Below are 22,444 nucleotides of genomic sequence, written 5' to 3'. Positions count from 1 at the left end.
TTGTTTCCCTGCCGGAACCACTTTAACTCCAGGTCTCACCGTGACCTTCATCCAAACAAACTTCAGCAGCTTTTAGCGCTCGGAAGAACGCCAAAGAATGACTTCCTCATTCCAGACAATGAACATGAAGGACTACGTTCTGAAGCGGAGCCTTGTCGAGGAGGATCGGGGAAGATTTTGAGCTCGGTGACATGCAAATGTGTTGGGGCCAAAACTTGGACCGCGACTATCACAAAGGCCTCACAAAATTCAGCATACAAGATCATCCTTATGTTTCGCTGAACATACAGCTTCCTTCAATATAGAGGCAGCGTGCCTCATTGACTCATAGACTTGTTAGGATGTGGAACCCACTAACAGATGGATTGGTTCAGGTGAATAGCACAGATGCATTTAAAGGAAAAATAGATCGGAACATGAGGGAATAGGGAGTAGAAGGATATGTTGATAGGGTGAGGTGAAGTATAGTGCTAGGAGACACCTGTGCAGCACAAACACCAGCCTGGACAAGTCGGGCCAAGTAGAGTGTGGTTGGGAATAGAGTAAATCTCCTTCTGCACTGTCCCCATCAAACACATCAAAAAAAGGTACAGAGCAAATCAACTTCTACACTGCCCCCATCCATCACTCCCAGGACAGGTACAGCACGGAGTTAGACGCAGAGTAAAGCTCCCTCTACACTGTCCCCATTAAACACTACCAGGACAGGTACAGCACGGGGTTAGATACAGAGTAAATCAACTTCTCCACTGTCCCCATCAATCACTCCCAGGACAGGCACAGCATGGGGTTATATACAGAGTAAATCTCCTTCTACAGTGTCCCCATCAAACATTCCCAAGATAGGTACAGCATGGGGTTAGAAACAGTACATCTCGCTCTACTCTGTCCCCATCAAACACATCAAAGATAGGTACAGTACAGGGTTAGATACAGAGTAAATCAACTTCTACACTGTCCCCATCAAACACTCCCAGGACAGGTACAACACAGTATTAGACACAGAGTAAAGCTCCATCTACACTGTCCCCATCAAACACTCCCAAAATAGGTACAGCACGGGGTTAGATACAGAGTAAAGCTCCCTCTGCACTGTCCTGTCAAACACTCCCAGGACAGGTGCAGCACGGGGTTAGATGCAGAGTAAAGCTCCCTCTGCAATGTCCTGTCAAACACTCCCAGGACAGGTACAGCATGAGGTTAAACACAGAGTAAAGCTCCATCTACACTGTCCCCATCAAACACTCCCAAAATAGGTACAGCATGGGGTTAGATATAGAGTAAAGCTCCCTCTACACTGTCCCCATCAAACACTCCCAGGACAGGTACAGCACGGGGTTAGATACAGAGTAAAGCTCCCTCTCCACTGTCCCCATCAAACACTCCCAGGACAGGTACAGCACGGGGTTAGAAACAGAGTAAAGCTCCCTCTGCACTGTCCTGTCAAACACACACAGGGCAGGTAGAGCACAGGGTTAGATACAGAATAAAGTCCAAAGATGTGCAGGTTAGGTGGATTGGCCATGATAAATTGCCCTTAGTGTCCGAAATTGCCGTCAGTGTTGGGTGGGGTTACTGGGTTATGGGGATAGCATGGAGGTGTTGACCTTGGGTAGGGTGCTCTTTCCAAGAGCCGGTGCAGACTCGATGGGCCGAATGGCCTCCTTCTGCACTGTAAATTGTGTGTAAAGCTCCCTCTGCACTGTCCTGTCAAACACTCCCAGGACAGGTACAGCATGGAGTTAGATACAGAGTAAAGCTCCCTCTATACTGTCCGCATCAAACACTCCCAGGGCAGGTACAGCACGGGGTTAGATACAGAGTAAAGCTCCCTCTATACTGTCCGCATCAAACACTCCCAGAACAGGTACAGCACGGGGTTAGATACAGAGTAAAGCTCCCTCTACACTGTCCCCATCAAACACTCCCAGGACAGGTACAGCACGGGGTTAGATACAGAGTAAAGCTCCCTCTACACTGTCCCCATCAAACACTCCCAGGACAGGTACAGCACAGGGTTAGATACAGAGTAAAGCTCCCTCTACACTGTCCCCATCAAACACTCCCAGGACAGGTACTGCACGGGGCTAGATACAGAGTAAAGCTCCCTGTACACTGTCCCCATCAAACACTCCCAGGACAGGTACAGCACAGTGTTAGACACAGAGTAAAGCTCCCTCTACACTGTCCCCATCAAACACTCCCAGGACAGGTACTGCACGGGGCTAGATACAGAGTAAAGCTCCCTCTACACTGTCCCCATCAAACACTCCCAGGACAGGTACAGCACGGGGTTAGATACAGAGTAAAGCTGCCTCTGCACAGGTCTAAAACATCTGTGGCAGAGATGTCCCTTTTCCCAACGGCAGCTTAATTCGGCAGATCAAGGGGATCTCTGAGTTCCCAGCAGCAGTGATTTAGGCAAGCAAGGCAAGCAGCCAATGACACTGAAGCATTCTCACAGACAGCAAGCCAGGAAGTTAAAAATACAGATTATACTTCAATTTTAATTAAAATTTTCAGAGAATGACACAATGATTCTGATTGTATTAAGGTGGGAGCTGAAATATTTTCAACGACCTTTTTAATCGAAAACATCTTAGTCTGATTGGAGAAATGTGACATTTCACAAAAGTAGAATTAGCCCAGGGAGGGAGTTTAATGGTAATTGTAAATGCAATAGGCTGATAAAAACTCAGGTACACCTCATCCAAGAAGGTGTAACTTTGACAAGGGTTTTTTAGCAGCGAAGTTTTTTGTCAATTGGCTGATTGCTCAGCGATTGAACTCACGGGGATTTCAACGCCGCACTACCTGGAGATGCATAGAGTCACTGGCGGCGACCTTTGGACCTCCGCGTTATTCTGCGCATGTGGGAACTCCGAAAGCGGCTGTGGGACCGATAACTTTGCCGTCAATACCACTCCAAGATCCCGTTCAAATATCATCAGGCAGATGCCACAAGGCAGAGCAGCAGGTCAGAGAGTTGACGCCGTTCGCCCGATCCACGGCCGGAAGGAAATGGAAATGGAAAAGTTCACACTCACCGATCCTTGTCCAGGATGAAGAACGAAAAGGGGAAGCTGAGGGCGATCTTCTCAAACTCAACTTGGGAAATGTAGCCATCTTGGTCGTTATCGTAATTTTTAAACACGGACTGCGAAGGGAAAAGGGAAAATGAAACTTTCGAACAATGCTGATCATCGAGCGAGCCGAAAACATCTCCGATGTGATAGGCGGTGGCACTAGACGTTAACATTCCACCAGGGCTCTTGGACAATATTGTAGCGTGTGAGGCGGAGTGGTATTGTCACTGGGCTAGAAGTTCAGCGGCTCAGGGTAATACAACGGGGGACCCGGGTTCGAACCCCGCTTGTGAAATTTAAATCCGATAAAACAAAAATTAAAATCTAAACAGGAGTCTGAAACCCATCGCGGTTAAAAACCTGTCTGGTTTACTAATGTCCTTCAGGGAAGGAAATCTGCCGTCCTTACCCGGTCTGGCCTACACGTGACTCCAGACCCCGCAGCAATGTGGTTGACACTTAATTGAAATGGCTCTAGTGAGCCACTCAGTTCGAGGGCAATTAGGGATGGGGAACAAATGCTGGGTCCAGCCCAGCGTCACCCTCATCCCATGAATGAATTTTTAAAAGTGCAGAAATCCAAACATTCCTCCCCCTCAAATGTCCTCAAAGATCGCGTCATAAATGCCACAAGCTTCATTTCACCTGGGTTATCCATATTCCATAGAATCACAGAATCCCTGTGGTGTAGAAGAAGGCCAACTGTGTTGACCCTCTGAAAGAGCACTCGACCCAGGTCCACTGCCCTGCCCATGCCATACCTACCCCGTAACCTTACCCGCACATCCCTGGACAATAAGGGGCAATTTGACAATTGCACTGTGGGATGAAACCGGAGCGCCCGGAGGAAACCCACGTGGGGAGAACGTGCAGACTCCACATAGACAGCGCCGGAATTGAACCCGGTTCCCTGGCGCCGTGAGGCAGCTGCGCTAACCACAATGCCACCATGCCTGTTTATAGGAGTCAATGATTTCACTTGTAATTAAGTGAGAAAAGCCAGAGTTCTTTTAATTTCTTGCTGCGTCCTCTACAGATGATGCACATCACGGGCTTTGGCTGAGATGATTGGCAAGCTTCATCTTGGTGATACCACAATTCTTAGCAAAGATCTGCGAGATCTGCCCCCTCCAATGCACTGGTGCTAATTAATTTACCAGCATGCCTGGTTCTTAAAATCCTCGGACGGGATTTTCCGCTCCCGGGACTAAGTGGCCGCGCCGTCGTGAATGCCGTCGCGTTTCATGACGGCGCAAACAGGGCCCGGGCACGATCTATTCTGCCCCCCACAGGGGCCCAGCACGGCGCTGGAGCGGTTCACGCCGATCTAGCCTCCTTACGGCGCCGCGCCAACCCGCTCAATGCTGCGCATGCGCAGTTGGGCCGCGCCATCCTGCGCTTGCGCGGGTAACTTCTTACGGGCGCCGGCCCCTCACCAACATGGCGCCGGTGTTCTGGGACCGGCCGCGGAAGGAGGTAGGCCCGGGGGAGGGGGGAGAGGCCGGCCCGCTGATTGGTTGGTGAGCCCCGATTGCAGGCCAGACCCCATCGGAACTCCCCCCCCCCCCCCCCCCCCCGGTGAAGGAGCCCAGCCACAGGCCGCCGCCCCCCCTTCCCCCCCCCCCCCCTCCCCCCCACCTAGTATTCCCACACAGTTCCCGCTAGCAGCGACCAGGGGTGGCCGGTGCCGGTGGGACCCTGCCGTATCGGAGCGGCCGCTCGGCCCATCCGGGCCGGAGAATCGCCGCTCGCCGTTTGCGGCAATTCTCCGAGTGACCCGGTGCGAGTCTCGCAGCGCAGGTTTCGGGGGGGGCGGGGGGGGGGAGAATCGCGTGCGGGTGTCGGGGCAGCGTGACACGACACGCGCAGTGCCCCGGTGATTCTCCCACCCGGTGCGGGGGGGCGGGGGGGGGGGGGAGAATCCCGCCCCTCATGCGTGGTTTGAAAATCCCTCCATGGCTTTTCTCCTTCCTACACTTATAACCTCTACAACGCTCCGGGATCTCTATGCTTCTCCCATTACGGCGTCCCGTGCTTCCAGATTGTTAATCACTCCAGCCATACCTTCATCTGCCCCGGGATTAAGCTCTGGAATTCTGCTCCCTCGCTCTCTCCGTCTCGCCCTCCTTCCTTAAGATGCTCCTTAAGAGCCATCTCATTGACCAAGCTTTTGGCGACTTCCCTAATTGCCCCTCGATGATATGTTGTTTCGGTAACTCCACTTGCCGTGTTTTACTCAGGGGTTTTGTAGTTAATGGTTAAGATGGTGGTTAAGATAGTCAAAGGGGCTGCTTTGGATGGTGAGCTTCTTGAGTGTTGTTGCAGCTACATTCATCCAGGCAAGTGAAGAGTATTCCATTACTCCTGACTTGTGCCTTGTAAGGTAGTGGACAGGCTTCGGGGAGTCAGGAGGTGAGTTACTCACTGTAGGACTCCTAGCCTTTGACCTGCCCTGGTAGCCACAGTATTAATGTGGCTGGGTCCAGTTCAGTTTCTGATCAATGGTAACCCTCAGGGTGTTGATTGTGGGGGATTCAGTGAAGGTAATGCCATTGAATGCCATGGGGCAATCCTCTCTTGCAGGAGATGGTCATTGCCTGGCACTTGTGTGGCGCAAATGCAACTTGACCCTTGTCAATCTGAATGTTATGCATTACACAGCAGCACACTGTTAAAGCCAGGACTGTGATTCCCATGTACTTACATCCACCATCTGCTGGACATGCTTGCTGACCGTCACGGCATCGAGCTTCGGAGTGATGCCCGACGCCCAATCAACAACGACAGGCGGCTTGCAGGGAGGCACGGACTGAAAACAAATAGAAACGGGTTAAACATTCGTTTACAGGGTCTCCCGCCTGACTGAAATCAGTCAGCAAAGGGTGCGACCAAACACACATTTCAGAAAAACAATCTCCCTCAATTTCCTGTGACAATGGGCAGACTCGCAAAGATCATGGCTGCAAAAAGAGCTGACGTGGGGGAGGGTCAACACCTCAAGTCAAAAGGCAGCTTCTGAAAAAAGTATATTAACATATACCATGGTTTATAAATGACAATGAGATCCAATGAATTACCTTACATCCTGAATCGTCACACTTACTGATGTCTCGCAGTTCTGTCCGTGTGTGTGTGCCTGTGGTGTGGTCTGTGTGTGAGTGTGTGTGCGTCTGTGCGTGTGTGTGCATGGTGTGTGTATGCGTGTGTGTGCATCTGTATGTGTGTGTGGGGTGTGTGTGTGTGGTGTGTGTGCGTCTGTGTGTGTGTGGTGTGTGTGCGTCTGTGCGTGTGTGTACATGGTGTGTGTGCATCTGTATGTGGGGTGTGTGTGTGTGTATGTGTGTGTCAGTGCAGGTCTGTGTGCATCTGTATGTGTGTGTGGGGTGTGTATGTGTGTATGTGTGTGTCAGTACAGGTGTGTGCATCTGTATGTGTGTGTGGTGTGTGCATGGTGTTTGTGTGCTGGGTGCGTTTGTGTGTGTGTGTTGGTATGGTGTGTGTGTGTTGGTATGGTGTGTGTGTGTTGGTATGGTGTGTGTGTGTTGGTATGGTGTGTGTGTGTTGGTATGGTGTGTGTGTGTTGGTGCGTGTGCGTGTGATGTTAGTGCATGTGCGTGTGTTGGTGTGGTGTGCGTGTGGTGTGTGTGTGTGTGCGGTATGTGTGTATGTGTTTGTGGTGTGTGTTTGTGTGTGTGTGTGTGCGGCGGTATGTGTGTGTGTTGGTGCGGTGCGTGTGGTATGTGTGTGTGTGTGCTGGTGTGTGTGTGTTGGTGTGGTGTGTGTGTGTGTGTGTGTGCGGCGGTATGTGTGTGTGTTGGTGCGGTGCGTGTGGTATGTGTGTGTGTGTGTTGGTGTGGTGTGTGTGTGTGTGTGCTGGTGTGTGTGTGTTGGTGTGGTGTGGTGTGTGTGCGTGCGTGCGGTATGTGTGTGTGTTGGTGCGGTGCGTGTGGTATGTGTGTGTGTGTGCTGGTGTGTGTGTGTTGGTGTGGTGTGTGTTTGTGTGTGTGTGTGTGTGTGTGCGGCGGTATGTGTGTGTGTTGGTGCGGTGCGTGTGGTATGTGTGTGTGTGTGCTGGTGTGTGTGTGTTGGTGTGGTGTGGTGTGTGTGTGTGTGCGTGCGGTATGTGCGTATGTGTGTGTGCTGGGGAGTGACAGCCTTGGAGCAGCCATTTTGTGCACAATCCCAGTTGCCATGACGAAAGGAGAAGGAACATTGCTGCAGCCCCTTGCATGTCTCCAGGATGCCCCCAAAGTGTTTCCCTGCACACATAATTACCTTTGAAATGTAGTAATTTTGGAAAACATGGCATCCAAATGGTCCCACAAATAGAAATGAGGGGAAATGGTGGCATAGTGTATTGTCGGTAGGCTAGTAATTCAGACGACCCAGGGGCAAAGGCAATCTGCTGTCCTTCCTTGATCCAGCCTACATGTGACAATTTTAGCATGGCCAATCCACCTACCTGCACATCGTTAGACTGTGGGAGCAAACCGGAGTACCCGGAGGAAACCTACACAGACACGGGGCGAGAACGTATGCGGACTCCACACAGTCACCCAAGGCCAGAATTGAACCCGGGTCCCTGGCGCTGTGAGGCAGCAGTGCTAACCACTGTGCCACCATGCCACATGTACCAGCATTGGAGGCAGTCCAGAGAAGGTTCACAACGTTGATCCCGGGTATGGAGGGACTTTCTTATAAGGAGAGATTGAGTACGTTGGGCCTGTGCTCATTGGAGTTTAGACGAATGAGAGGCGACCTTATTGAGACATATCGGATTCTCGGGGGGTTTGACAGGGTCGATGCTGAGAGGTTGTTTCCCCTTGTGGGAGAGTCTGGGACCAGAGGACAGAATCTCAGAGTGATTATCCCATTTCAGACCGAGATGAGGAGGAATCTCTTCTCTCAGAGGGGAGTGAATCTATGGGATTCTTGACCGCAGTGAGCAGTGGAGGCTCTGGTCGTTAAGTATGTTCAAGGCTGAGACGGATTTTTAATAAGTGCAGGAGTCAAAAGTTATGGGGGCTAGGTGTGAAAGTGGAGTTGAGGGGGTAATCAGATCAGCCATGACCTCATTGAATGGCAGAGCAGTCTCGATGGCCTCCTTCTGCTCCGACACACCTTATGCGTTCCCGTATCTTTCCGCTGTATTTCTGCAAGTGGTTGTTATTTTCAGCCGGTGGATCTTCCGGCGACATTTGTGCCCCCGTGGCGGATTTGTGCTCGTGCTTTTGCGTTGTGTTCTCTTACCACTGTCCGGTGAGTCCTTGGCTCTTTGGCGTAGGACAGCTCGTAGATTTCATCCTCCGTGTAGTACAGGTCAAGCGATAACTAAAAGAAACGGACAGGACCGTTACCGCAACGACTGGGCAGTTGTGCAAATATGGACAAGGCATTTAGAACAAGGCTTTTGAAGAGGTTGGGGAAGATGCAGGTGAGGATCGTCAAGAGTAGATATAGACTGACCGTTGTGGGGGGGGGGGGGGGGGGGGGGGGGGGGGGGGGAATCTACAATAACCAAAGAGTATTGAGGCTGGAATATGTTGCTGGTCGGTGCATTCGGTACTGTCATAGAACATAGAACAGTACAGCACAGAACAGGCCCTTCGGCCCTCGATGTTGTGCCGAGCAATGATCACCCTACTTAAACCCACGTAACCCGTATACCCGTAACCCAGCGATCCCCCCATTAACCTTACACTACGGGCAATTTAGCATGGCCAATCCACCTAACCCGCACATCTCTGGACTGTGGGAGGAAACCGGAGCACCCGGAGGAAACCCACGCACACACGGGGAGGACGTGCAGACTCCACACAGACAGTGACCCAGCCGGGAATCGAACCTGGGACCACTGGAGCTGTGAAGCATTGATGCTAACCACCATGCTACCGTGAGGTCCTCTTGAGAATGGTTGCCATTCTGCCCATACTTGTTCATGGATCATTTTGTTAGGGGAGGGTTTTACCACATGGTGCTCGCTGACCAGGAAACCCAGCTCCTGCTACCCGCCCATCGGAACATCAGAAGGGTTTCCGGACTGATCATCAAGCTCATGTGGCCACACCACAAATGTACCTTCACTGGTCGCCAAGTCCTGGAGTGGGATTCGAACCTGGAGCCTCTGGGACGCTAACCCCACGGCGCCACCTGCCCTTCTCCTGCCAGGGCTGAGGACTCTACCTTCAAGAGGGAGCCACACCAGTTTGTGGCTGGTAGAGAGTACATTGTATTGATCATTCATAGAATTTACAGTGCAGAAGGAGGCCATTCGGCCCATCGAGTCTGCACCGGCTCTTGGAAAGAGCACCCTACCCAAGCCCACACCCCCACCCTATCCCCATAACCCAACCCAACACTAAAGGCAATTTTGGACTAAGGACAATTTTAGCATGGCCAATCCACCTAACCTGCACATCTTTGGACTGTGGGAGGAAACCGGAGCACCCGGAGGAAACCCACGCACACACGGGGAGGACGTGCAGACTCCACACAGACAGTGACCCAGCCAGGAATCGAACCTGGGACCCTGGAGCTGTGAAGCGATTGTGCTAACCACTATGCTACCGTGCTGCCTGCGTTACCTCCACACTCAACTTCGTCCAAACACGCCTGTCTGGTCTGATACCCTCCGTAAACCTGAGGTGCGTCCGGAATTCTTCGCTCTGTGTCTTCCCATGCACCAAATCCCATTCTCCGACCCCACCCTGCTGACCCACATCGGTTCCCGGTCAAGCGACACCTTGATCTAAAAATGATCTTCCTTCTTTTCAAATCCCTCCGTGGCCTTGCCTCCCTCTACCTCATTCGTCTCCTCCAGCCCCACAACCCTCCGAGATCTCTGTGCTCCTCCCATTCTGTCCTCTCCTACATCCCCAATTTTAATCACGCAGCCATTCAGCCGCCAGAGCCCCCCAAGCTCTGGAATTCTCTCGTGACACGTCGCCACCTCACTTCGCTCCTGTAAGATGCTCCTCGAGACCTATCCCCTTGACCAGGCAAAGGGAAAAACACTTTATACTGCATAGAACACACAGTGCAGAAGGAGGTCATTCGGCCCATTGAATCTACACCGACCCATTTAAGCCCTCACTTCCACCCTATCCCCGTAACCCAATAACCCCTCTTTTGGTCACGAAGGGGCAATTTATCATGGTCAATCCACCTAACCTGCACGTCTTCGGACTGTGGACTGCTGTGAAGCCACAGTGCTATCCACTTGCGCTACCGAGCTGCCCCATGGATGGAGAGTACTGATTGGTTGGCAAGTGGATCCTGATTGGTAGAGCCGTCGCCAGGGAGAATGCAGCAGGGAACGGGTAACTGCCAAGCTATTGGTTCAAATTCAAACCAGCCAGGTCGCCTCTGATTGGTCAAGGCATCGTCCTGAGGAATGAACTGGGGAATGGTTGTCCCCGCCCAAGCTTCTGTTTGGTTGGAAAAGGCGCAATGCGTGAACATGCTCCTTCTGACTGATACATAATGTGTCATTTAAAGCTATTGCCAACCCAACTGTGTACATTTTGGATATCCCCTGGTTAAGAGACTCGCAAATTCAGGCAAAAAGGAAGAATACCTCTACAGGTGCAACAACAACTTGCATTTATATAGCGCCTTTTAAAGTACCAAGCAATTTGGCAATTTATTGATGTTGAGTCACATAAGGAGATCTGAGGACAGATGACCAAAATCTAGGTCAACGAGGGTTGGTCGAATTTACAGAAAGATTAAGACGTTGAGTCTTCATTGGGCCAGTTGAGATTGGCCTTTATTCATCAGCTTACCCATCCAGGGATGGAAGGCTAAAATGGTGGACTTACTGTTAAGAGATGTACAAGGTCCTTGTTTGCCTCGAATGGCGGCGTGCTGGCCTGGATTTGGATCAGCTCTGAGATGCGGCTGTAAAGTTGCTGAAGCTTGTTCAGGTTTATCTTCTTGTCTTCGATGTAGTCCGGCAGAGCCTCGTTCAAGGAGACGAGGTCCTTCAGGTGGACCCCCAGGATGGGGATCTTGAACCCTGTGCATTCGCTGAAGACACGGCGATAGTTGCTATAGTTACTACAGGAGGAGAGGAGATCCGTCATTTCGTTCAACGTCTGTGTTGGAAAGAAAGGAGCAGGTTAGTAACGAAACATTATTCCAATCTGCTCTCTTTCTTCCTTGAAGGTGGAGGCATTCAGCGTGGTAAACAGCCAAGGGATCTCGTGATCTCCTGGTGTCTTGCGACTGTTCTCTTCCCTAATGGTGCCCTCAGGAAACCGTTGTCCGTTTCCATTGCTACTAATTCCCGGAACAGGTCGCTAGTCTGTCACCAGGGGCTCTTAGCTTGAAGGGCGCCACTCCACATCCAGCCTGGCTGACCAGGAGTCTTTCCCGATCTTACCACCAGCCATTGGCGTGTTGGGAAGGATTATATATAGAACATAGAACATTACAGCGCAGTACAGGCCCTTCGGCCCTCGATGTTGCGCCGACCTGTGAAACCCCTCTAAAGCCCATCTACACTATTCCCTTATCGTCCATATGCCTATCCAATGACCATTTGAATGCCCTTAGTGTTGGCGAGTCCACTACTGTTGCAGGCAGGGCATTCCACGCCCTTACTACTCTCTGAGTAAAGAACCTACCTCTGACATCTGTCCTATATCTATCTCCTCTCAATTTAAAAGCTATGTCCCCCTCAGTGCTGGACATCACCATCCGAGGAAAAAGGCTCTCACTGTCCACTCTATCTAATCCTCTGATCATCTTGTATGCCTCAATTAAGTCACCTCTTAACCTTCTTCTCTCTAACGAAAACAGCCTTAAGTCACTCAGCCTTTCCTCATAAGATCTTCCCTCCATACCAGGCAACATCCTTGTAAATCTCCTCTGTACCCTTTCCAATGCTTCCACATCCTTCCTATAATGCGGCGACCAGGAACTGCACGCAATACTTCAAATGCCGGCCGCACCAGAGTTTTGTACAACGGCAACATGACCTCATGGCTCCGAAACTCAATCCCTCTACCAATAAAAGCTAACACACCGTACGCCTTCTTAACAACCCTCTCAACCTGGGGGGGCAACTTTCAGGGATCTATGTACATGGAAACCGAGATCTCTCTGCTCGTCCACACTACCAAGAATCTTATCATTAGCCCAGTGCCTTCCTGTTATTCCTTCCAAAATGAATCACCTCACACTTTTCTGCATTAAACTCCATTTGCCACCTGCCAGCCCAGCTCTGCAGCTTCTCTATGTCCCTCTGTAACTTGTAACATCCTTCTGCACTGTCCACAACTCCACCGACTTTAGTGTCATCTGCAAATTTACTCACCCATCCTTCTACGCCCTCCTCCAGGTCACTTATAAAAATGACAAACAGCAGTGGCCCCAAAACAGATCCTTGTGGCACACCACTAGTAACTGGACTCCAGTCTGAACATTTCCCATCAAGCACCACCCTTTGTCTTCTTCCAGCTAGCCAATTAAGCGTGACCAATTCACGTACCCTGCACATCTTTTTGGGTGAGGCCCAGGCAGACGCTGGGAGAATGTACAAACTCCACACGGACAGTGATCCAGGGCTGGGATCAAACCCGGGTCCTCGGGGCTGGGAGGCAGCAGTGCTAACCACTGTGCCACTGTGCTGCCCCATGTATGTTATTTATACATGCATGTATGGGCGCCCTCTCCTGCACACATTGGGCGCTCCCAACTCCGACAGTGGGGCTGCTGACTATTGGTTGTCCCAGCTCAGGGGTCCACCCACCGTCCTGGATTGGATAGCCATTAACTGGCCCGACGCTGAAATACTGTGTGGGGGAATCCACCTCTGTGCGATGCAAGGCCAGAATCCAGAGGCCCTCCCCCCGCCCCCCCCTCCCCCCTCCGCCCTCCCCCACCCAGACACTGGGTTCCCAACTTCAGAGGGAAAGTCCAGCCCCCATCCCCTGCCCTCTCTCTATTGACCAACAGACCCCCATTGCTGACAGGCCGAGTTGACACAGGTTCGGAGTTCCCCCAAGTGCCGGGAAACAAAACAAAATCTGAATACCGCAGCTGCTGAAAACCCGAAATAAAATCAGAAAATGTTGGCACGACTCAGCAGGGTCAGGCACCATCTGTGGCGAGAGAAAGCGCGCCACCGTTCCAGGTTGACGTCCAACTCAATTTCCCTCTCCGCAGATTCCGGCCTGAGCTGCCGCGTATTTCCGGAATCTTCCGTCTTTATTTTCCAAATCCCGCGTTGCCCCCTGATCCCAGGAGGCCGCTGGGGAAAGCAGCCCGGATGTTCTCAATGGCCCAAGAGGCCGCAGTCGGGAGAAGGGGTTCTAAAGAGACGCACCTTGGTGACATCCTGGGAGAGAAAGGAGCTGGTTTCCTTCAGCCGGGAAATGGCGCTGTGACAAAGACCGCCAATTACCGCCATCAGGGTGTTGAAGTTCTGGAGCAGCCGAAGTTTCTGTGAGGGGGCAGAAGCGATAAGAAAGGTCAAACACTCCGTCTGAAAAGTGGGCTCACGTTGGACTTTTGTGCATTGAGCTACGATAGAGGGGGACAGGAGTGTAAATGAGCGGCCTCGCAATCCAGAGGCCCAGGTGAATTCTCTGAGGGGGACGCCGGTTCGAATCCCACCACGGCAACTGGTGGAATTTAAATTCAGTGAATAAAATCTGGACTACGGACCATTATTGATCGTTGTAAATACCCCATTGGTTCACTAATGCCCTTTAAGCAAGGCGGCAGGGTGGCACAGTGGTTAGCACTGCTGTCTCACAGCACTGTGGACCCGGATTCAATTCTAGTCTCGGGTGACTGTAGGTGTGGAGTTTCCACTTTCTCCCCTGTGCCTGCGAGGGTTTCCTCCGGGTGCTCCGGTTTCCTCCCACAGCCCAAGCCCACCAGGAGAAAGTGCAATTTCCACACAGACAGTCGCCCCAGGCCGGAATTGAACCCGAGTCCCTGGCGCTGTGAGGCAGCAGGGCTAACCGCTGTGCCACCCCGTCGCCCGGTACTGGAGTTTGTTTGCAGATAGAGAGAATTGAAAAGTGGAGTTGCGGTCTTCAACTTGTTTCGACGGCCACTTGGAGAATTGTGCACCTTTCTGCTCCCTGTGTTGCAAAAAAGGACGTAGAGGTACTGGAATCGATGGCAAAGGAACAACACGATGATACCCGAACTAAGACTCCAACCAGAGATAAACTGTTTGGAGTCTTGGGCGGAGAAATGGCAGATGGAGTTTAATCTGGACAAGTGTGAGATAATGCACTTTGGAAGGTCCAATGCATGTAGGAATTACACAGTAATTGGTACAACTCTTGCGAGTATTGATAGGCAGAGAGATCTGGGTGTGCATGTCCGCCGATCACTGAAAGTGGCAATGCATATGGATAAGGTGGTCAAGAAAGCATACGGCATGTTGGCTTTCATTGGTCGGGGCATTAAATATAAAAATTGGAAAACCATGTTGCAGCTGTACAGGACCTTAGTTAGGCCTCATTTGGAATATTGTGTCCAATTCTGGTCAGCAGACTACCAGAAGGATGTGGAGGCTTTGGAGAGGGTACAGAAGCATTTTACTAGGATGTTGCCTGGTATGGAGGGTGTTAGCTATGAGGAGAGGTTGAATAAACTCAGTCTGTTCTCACTGGAACTACGGAAGGTTGAGAGGCGACCTGATAGAGGTCTACAGAATTATGAGGGGCATGTATAGAGTGGATCGTCAGATGCTCTTTCTGAGGGTGGGAGAGTCAAGTACTAGGGGACATAGGTTTAAAGTGCGTGGGGAGAAGTTTAGAACAGACGGGCGGGGCACATTTTTTACACAGAGGGTGGTAAATATATGGAAGGTGCCTGGGGAGGTGGTGGGTGCAGGTATGATAGTGACATTTAAGGGACATAGAACATAGAACAGTACAGCACAGAACAGGCCCTTCGGCCCTCGATGTTGTGTCGAGCAATGATCACCCTACTTAAACCCACGTAACCCGTATACCCGTAACCCAACAATCCCCCCATTAACCTTACACTACGGGCAATTTAGCATGGCCAATCCACCTAACCCGCACATCTTTGGACTGTGGGAGGAAACCGGAGCACCCGGAGGAAACCCACGCACACACGGGGAGGACGTGCAGACTCCACACAGACAGTGACCCAGCCGGGAATCGAACCTGGGACCCTGGAGCTGTGAAGCATTGATGCTAACCACCATGCTACCGTGAGGCTATAAAACATCTAGACAAAACACTGAATAAGGTGGGAATGGAAGGATACGGACTCCGTAAGTACAGACTGTCATAATATCCACTCATGTACATAAGAGGCAGACAGGCAGTGATTGACACATAGGATGACCAATGAACACACAACATTGAACAACCAATCACCAGACAAGACACCACCACTATAAAGCTCACAGGGCATTAAGACTCCCGCTCTTTTCGGGACCCAGACACTGAGACAGCCAGAGTGCACAAGTCAGTGGACATTATTGCCATGTGGTAGCTAGTAGGTCTGGTCGAACCAGTAAGAGGTCGTCAGTAGGATTAGTAGAGTGTCAACCCACAGCTGAACATGTACAGCCGTTCATAGTTTAAATAAAACCGCGTTGGATCATCTCCGGTGTTCGACGTTTGTTTCTAGCTTCCCTGCATCCAGTTGCAGTCAAACCAACCCGCCTAACACATCACAGACGGTTTTATTTTAGGCAGGTACCATGGTCGGCGCAGGCTTGGAGGACAAAAGGGCCTCTTCCTGTGCTGAATTGTTCTTTGTTCTTAAGAGATCATGCATGTCAGGAAGGAATGAACACCCTGGGCCTTTTTTTCTTCAGGCAAAGTAGAGACTTAAAGGTGACTTGTGAAGCCTTTAGGATTCTGTCAGGATTTGATGGAGCAGCTTTGGAAAACATGTTTCCAGCAGCGCGAGGGACCAGAACCAGAGGCCATTGATGTAAGTTAGTCACCAAGTAGTCACCAAACGGGGGGATTCTGAGAGCAGCTAAGAATGCCGCGCATTCTACTGTGAGGAGAAGTTTGAGGTGGATTTTATCAATGTTTTTCAAGGGAAGCCAGGTAACGAGGAAGAAATAGAAGGAAAGGCTGGGGGTGATAGGTCAAGTTGGGGGGCTTGGGAAAGAGTGGTGGTGGTGGTGGTGGGGGGGGGGGGGGAGGGCAGGAGGTTTGTGGGAGGGGCCTAACCAGATGGACTGGCCAGATGGGCTGCGAATGGCCTATTTCTTTCAGAGGCACGCACTATGAAATGAAAATCGCTTATTGTCACGAGTAGACGTCAATGAAGTTACTGTGAAAAGCCCCTAGTCGCCACATTCCGGCGCCTGTCCGGGGAGGCTGGTACGGGAATCGAACCGTGCTGCTGGCCTGCTTGGTCTGCTTTAAAAGCCAGCGATTTAGCCTTGTGAGCTAAACCAGCCCCTTGGCCTTCCCACTAACTCAGAACCAATAAGGGAAAGCAAAGATTCTGGAAAATTCCTTTCCCGACCCCCTCAGGTGATTGAAAGCCATCCAGAAAATCAGTCAGTGCCGTGTTGGGCGGGGGGGGGGGGGTTTACATGCTAATAATTGCAAGACTGTTCAGGGCATGGAGTTTTCCAGGGTCTGACAGAGTTAGGTGAGGAGATGAGCTGTGATCCTGGTGGCCGTGACTTTTTAAACTGGTTGGAATCGGCCAGCCATACCGCAGAGATTTAAACAAATTATCTTTGACGAGATCACGGGGGAGCATTAATCCAGCCTTAGCCAGGCTGCCTAGCAACCCAACCCGCCTCCAAAGCGAGGCAGGCCTGATTTCCTCGGGGAGGCCTCCTCCTCCTCCTCCGGGCTTCCTACCTGAGCAACGTGTATGAACTTGGTGAAGACCTCCGCCCTCTGAGCTGGGGTGTGCCTGTTGAGGATCATCAGCTGAACCCACTGGGAGATTCCATTAACCAGCGACACGGATCGCTCCAGAGACGGGTTCTCCCTCACGCACCCGCTGACCATGTAACTCCTGTAGTCGAGGTACTGGAAGACAGGGGAAAAATTTATATTTTACACAGCGCCGATCTGAGCCACAGGGAAGCCCAAAACGCTTTCGCAACCAGGCAGGCACTTTTGGGAATGTAGCCGCCGTTGCATTATGGGAAAAGCAGCAACCGATTTGCGCCAAGTAAAAACCCCATTAACAACAGTGAGATAAAGCCCAGATAATCTCCTTTTTTAGTGATGTTGGCTGTAGGATAAATATTGGCCAGGACGGCAAGGAACGCTCCCCGTGATCTTTGCCCAATAGCAGCCATGGGACCCTTTACATCCACCTGAGATGACAGGGTTTAAGGGCCTCCTGGGCAATGGTGTCTCTTACAGTGCGGCACCCCCACAGTGCTGCACCGGGGGTTTCGGCCTAGATTTTGAGGCCTTGCGCCCGCCGTCTTCTGATTTAGAAGCCAGCATGTTGGCCGCTGAAGGCACCCGGTATTACCACACGGGACTGGGCAATGCGATGCCACTTTTGACGAGGCAAACAATGGCAGGCTCTGATAGATTCCACAATGTTTACAGAGCTACTATGAGGAAGGGATTTGCCGTCAAAACTTCCCAGACGGAACGGGCCCAGAGAGTCACTAATCAGCAGCAAATATTTAGCCCCTCCCAACACCGAGCATTGGCCTTTATCGTCCGTGGCCGGGGGCGGGGGGTGGGGGGGAACTGCTCACCGATAATCGACAGAAGGACTTGAACTCCAGGTAACTGAGGTGTTCGGCCAGCTCCCCAGGTTCCAGGTGATCGAAAAGAAGCGAGACTTTCCGTTTCTTGTTGTTGTTGGGGGTGCCGTGTTGCGTGTACTTCCGTGTCCACTCCTGCATGTGTCTGCAAAATCGTACGAGGGAAGGCCGTTTACACCACATTTCACCGAGGGAAAGGGGCCGCATGAAACTGAGTCCAAGATGAGGCAGCAGGGGGCGTGACTGAGGCCAAACGGACTTGTCAACCACCACTGGTTCTCACACAGCACTCCTAATGCCATAGAGTGATACAGCACAGAAGGAGGCCATTCAGCACATCCTGCTCTGTGACAGCTCTTTGAAAAGGCCCATTCCCCAGCTCGTCCCGCATCGCCCTGCAGTTTTACTCTCAAAGAACAATACAGCACAGGACCAGGCCCTTCGGCCCTCCAAGCCGTACCGATCATGATACCAACCTTAGCCAAAACCCTCAGCACTTCCTTGTTCAGTATACCTATCCGATCCAGGTGTTTGTCAAGATGCCTTTTGAACGCCGTTAATGGATCTGCTTCCACAATCGCCCCTGGCAACACGTTTCAGGCACTCACCACCCTCTGCGTAAAAAACCTTCCCCGCACATCTCCTCTAAACTTTGCCCCATGGACCTTAAACCTATGCCCCCTGGTGACTGACTTCTCCACCCTGGGAAAGAGTGCCTGCCCATCCACTCTATCCATGCCCCTCGTAATCTTGTAGACCTCTATCAGGTCACCCCTCAACCTCCGTCTTTCTAATGAAAACAGTCCGAGTCTATTTAGCCTCTCGACATAGCTAACACCCTCCAGACCAGGCAACATCCTGGTAAACCTCCTCTGCACCCTTTCCAAAGCATCCGCATCCTTGTGGTAGTGTGGCGACCAGAACTGTGCGCAATATTCCAAGGGCGGCCTTACCAAGGTTCTATACAACATGACTTGCAGGTTTTTATACACGGTCCAATGAAGGAATCTACCCCGTTCCTTTCCCAAATTCCTATTGGATCTGAAAATGACCACAGTAAATGCTGAAAACAGTCAGCAAGTCATCAAGCAGAGGTTCTGAGGAAAGTTCACGGACCTGATATGTTAGCTCTGTTTTTCACTTCACAGATGGCGGAGGGAACAGGGCGACTCAGTTGCAGAGTGGGCAGCACGGCTGCCTCACAGCGCCAGGGTCCCGGGTTCGAGTCCCAGTTTGGGTGACAGTCTGCGTGGAGTTTGCGCGGGTTTCCTCCGGGTGCTCTGGTTTCCTCCCACAGTCCAAAAGTGGGCAGGTTAGGTGGATTGGCCGTACTAAATTGCCCCTTAGTGTCCCAAAGATGCGTTTGGGTGACGGGGACAGGGCGGGAGAGTGGGCCTGGGTGGGATGTTCTTTCGGAGGGCCGGTGCAGAAACGATGGGCCGAATGGCCTCCTTCTGCACTGTAGGAAATCGATGGATTCCATGAACACTGCCGAATCTGCTGAATATTTCCGGCACTCTTGCCTTCTTGTCCTCACCCTGGCTCAACCCCTTTCGTTGGTTATCTCATGTTCTACCTCCTCTGGCTCGTGTATCAAATAATATTCTCCTTATTTACACATGGACCTCTCCAGTAACTCTCCCCTTCATCTTCCTTGCCCAAAGGAGAGTGGAAAATATCTCAAAAAGTTGAAAGAAGGCATAAATACATTTTATTAAGATGGTAAAAAAGCTTTCTATTTTGGGATCAATATGCAAGCACGAGGCTCTGGCTCAAACTCTGAATATCCTTTTGTAATTCAGCAACTAGCACTAACCGCCAATCCTATTCAGAGCATCAAAGTGATAGCGGGGAAGGAAATGGATAGGTAGCATTCATTTCATGATCGTGGCTGCATTACTTTACTACAGAGGGAGCTTTACTCTGTATCTAACCCCGTGCTGTACCTGTCCTGGGAGTGTTTGATGGGGACAGTGTAGAGGGAGGTTTACTCTGTATCTAACCCTGTGCTGTACCTGTCCTGGGAGTGTTTGATGGGGACAGTGTAGAGGGAGTTTTACTCTGTATCTAACCCTGTGCTGTTCCTGTCCTGGGAGTGTTTGATGGGGACAGTGTAGAGGGAGCTTTACTCTGTATCTAACCCCGTGCTGTACCTGTCCTGGGAGTGTTTGATGGGGACAGTGTAGAGGGAGCTTTACTCTGTATCTTACCCCGTGCTGTACCTGTCCTGGGAGTGTTTGATGGGGACAGTGTAGAGGGAGTTTTACTCTGTATCGATCCCTGTGCTGTTCCTGTCCTGGGAGTGTTTGATGGGGACAGTGTAGAGGAAGCTTTACTCTGTATCTAACCCCGTGCTGTACCTGTCCTGGGAATGTTTGATGGGGACAGTGCAGAGGCAGCTTTACTCTGTATCTAACCCCGTGCTGTACCTGTCCTGGGAGTGTTTGATGGGGACAGTGTAGAGGGAGCTTTACTCTGTATCTAACCCCGTGCTGTACCTGTCCTGGGAGTGTTTGATGGGGACAGTGTAGAGGGAGTTTTACTCTGTATCTAACCCCGTGCTGTACCTGTCCTGGGAGTGTTTGATGGGGACAGTGTAGAGGGAGTTTTACTCTGTATCGATCCCTGTGCAGTTCCTGTCCTGGGAATGTTTAATGGGGACAGTGTAGATGGAGCTTTGCTCTGTATCTAACCCCGTGCTGTACCTGTCCTGGGAGTGTTTGATGGGGACAGTGTTGAGGGAGCTTTACTCTGTATCTAACCCCGTGCTGTACCTGTCCTGGGAGTGTTTGATGGGGACACTGTAGAGGGAGCTTTACTCTGTATCTAACCCCGTGATGTACCTGTCCTGGGAGTGTTTGATGGGGACAGTGTAGAGGGAGCTTTACTCTGTACCTAACCCTGTGCTGTCCCTGTCCTGGGAGTGTTTGATGGAGATAGTGTAGAGGGAGCTTTACTCTGTATCGATCCCCGTGCTGTTCCTGTCCTAGGAATGTTTAATGGGGACAGTGTAGAGGGAGCTTTACTCTGTATCTAACCCCGTGCTGTACCTGTCCTGGGAGTGTTTGATGGGGACAGTGTAGAGGGAGCTTTACTCTGTATCTAACCCTGTGCTGTCCCTGTCCTGGGAGTGTTTGATGGAGATAGTGTAGACCCCAACCCACGACCTATTGACTACATCTGTCCCTAAGGCGAGAGTGAGCATTGCCCTTCGAGCCTCAAGGTGAAGCAGTGGAGTGGTGTTTCGGGGGTCAGAATGAGATGTTATTCTCACATGTTTGACGTGTCGATGAGCTGACAGTGAGCCTCCTCTCCTTCGTTTCGCACCAGTTCCCAGAACTGTGACATCACATCCTCTAACTTGCTGTCCACCGTGAAGGCGACGGGGTAGTTCGTTATCCAGTACCTGGAGGAGAACACAGCTACTTCGAGACGAGCACAGTATTCAGCCCCTCCCCTCATTGCCCGTGACCTGGGCTAAGTTTGGCAATTAATGAGCAAAGAAAACTTGCATTTATCTAGCAACTTCCACAACCCCAGGACTTCCCAAAGGAATACCTTTTGAAACGTAGACACTCTTGCCATGTCGGAAATGTAGCAGCCAAATTGTGCACAGCAAGACTCCACGCGCAGCAAAATGATAATGAGCAGATTATCTGTTCCTGGCCTTGCAGGGTTGACTGGTGGGCAGCTCAGTGGGAGGGTCCTGAGGAGGTGGAGCCACTCTTTTCTCCCCCTCCCCCCACACCTCCCCTCGCCTCCTGTCTCAATGATCAAAAATGCTCCCCCCCCCCTCCCCCAAGCAGCCCCTCCAGGGCGCCACTCATCATTATGCTAATGGACTTTGGCACATCATTCAACGAGGCAAGGCGCCAGGACAGTGATCAACCCAGTGTACACACACCCGCCCGCTATGCATGCGACCCTGGTTAGTGATCCGGAATTGGGCATGATCACCAAATGTCTCAAAGTGTTTTACGTCCAGTGGAATACTGTTTGAAGTGCGGTGACCGTTATGATGCAGGAAACCCGGCACTCAATGTGTGCACAGCAAAATCCCACAAACAGCAAGTTAAAAATGGCCAGTTTTCCTGTTTCGGTGATGTTGGTGAGGGATGAATGTTGGCCAAGACACTGGGGAGAAATCCCTTGCCCTTCCTCCAAAAAATAGCCTCCCAGGATCTTTGAGCTGGTAGATGGGGTGGGGGGGGGGGGGGGGGGGGGGGGAGGGGGTGCTTCTCGGTTTGACGCCTTATCCAAGAGACGGTGCGGCCAACTTCGCCGCACTCCCTCAGTACTGCATTGGAGCGGCAGCCTGGACTACGTCCTGGAGTGGGAGGGCGCCAGAGCACCTGCCGACTGAGCCATGGCTGATACTCACCACATGGCGGCATCCATTGCAAATATGGCCAAGCTCAGGTGGGACTGCACTGACCTAGGAACCAACATGGGAGGCCCTTGGCCGACAGAGTTAAGTACCACACCCTGGGGAGTGGACGTACCCACCCAACCACAGCAGCAGCAGTCTCACACCGGGTGAGGGAGTTCCCCGAGGTAGGCAGCACCCTCATGGTAGGTGTGAGGTAAAGAAGCCTCAAATGGATAACCCACCATTGCTCTCTAGCCCCAAAGCTGCTATGGCAGGGTC

At 51.5% G+C, this 22,444-nt stretch overlaps 1 protein-coding gene across 5 annotated transcripts in view; it reads right to left on the bottom strand.

The window, feature by feature from the left end:
* Window positions 1-22,444, bottom strand: part of LOC119957890 (RAS guanyl-releasing protein 1-like) — a 155,186-nt gene that overhangs the window by 35,353 nt on the left and 97,389 nt on the right. For all 5 annotated transcript variants that reach the window (XM_038786071.1, XM_038786072.1, XM_038786075.1 and 2 more), the window contains exons 5-12: window positions 21,071-21,202; window positions 17,788-17,941; window positions 16,922-17,095; window positions 13,417-13,533; window positions 10,907-11,182; window positions 8,337-8,417; window positions 5,791-5,895; window positions 3,048-3,157 (exon numbers count right to left, since the gene is read on the bottom strand). In XM_038786071.1, coding sequence (XP_038641999.1) covers window positions 3,048-3,157; window positions 5,791-5,895; window positions 8,337-8,417; window positions 10,907-11,182; window positions 13,417-13,533; window positions 16,922-17,095; window positions 17,788-17,941; window positions 21,071-21,202 — 1,149 coding nt within the window. The remainder of the gene's footprint in view (window positions 1-3,047; window positions 3,158-5,790; window positions 5,896-8,336; window positions 8,418-10,906; window positions 11,183-13,416; window positions 13,534-16,921; window positions 17,096-17,787; window positions 17,942-21,070; window positions 21,203-22,444) is intronic.

Source organism: Scyliorhinus canicula, chromosome 27, assembly GCF_902713615.1.
Source record: "Scyliorhinus canicula chromosome 27, sScyCan1.1, whole genome shotgun sequence".
In the NCBI taxonomy this organism is placed as follows: domain Eukaryota; kingdom Metazoa; phylum Chordata; class Chondrichthyes; order Carcharhiniformes; family Scyliorhinidae; genus Scyliorhinus; species Scyliorhinus canicula.
Note: the sequence above shows the minus strand (reverse complement) of the source record. Positions and strands in the feature narration are given on the sequence as shown.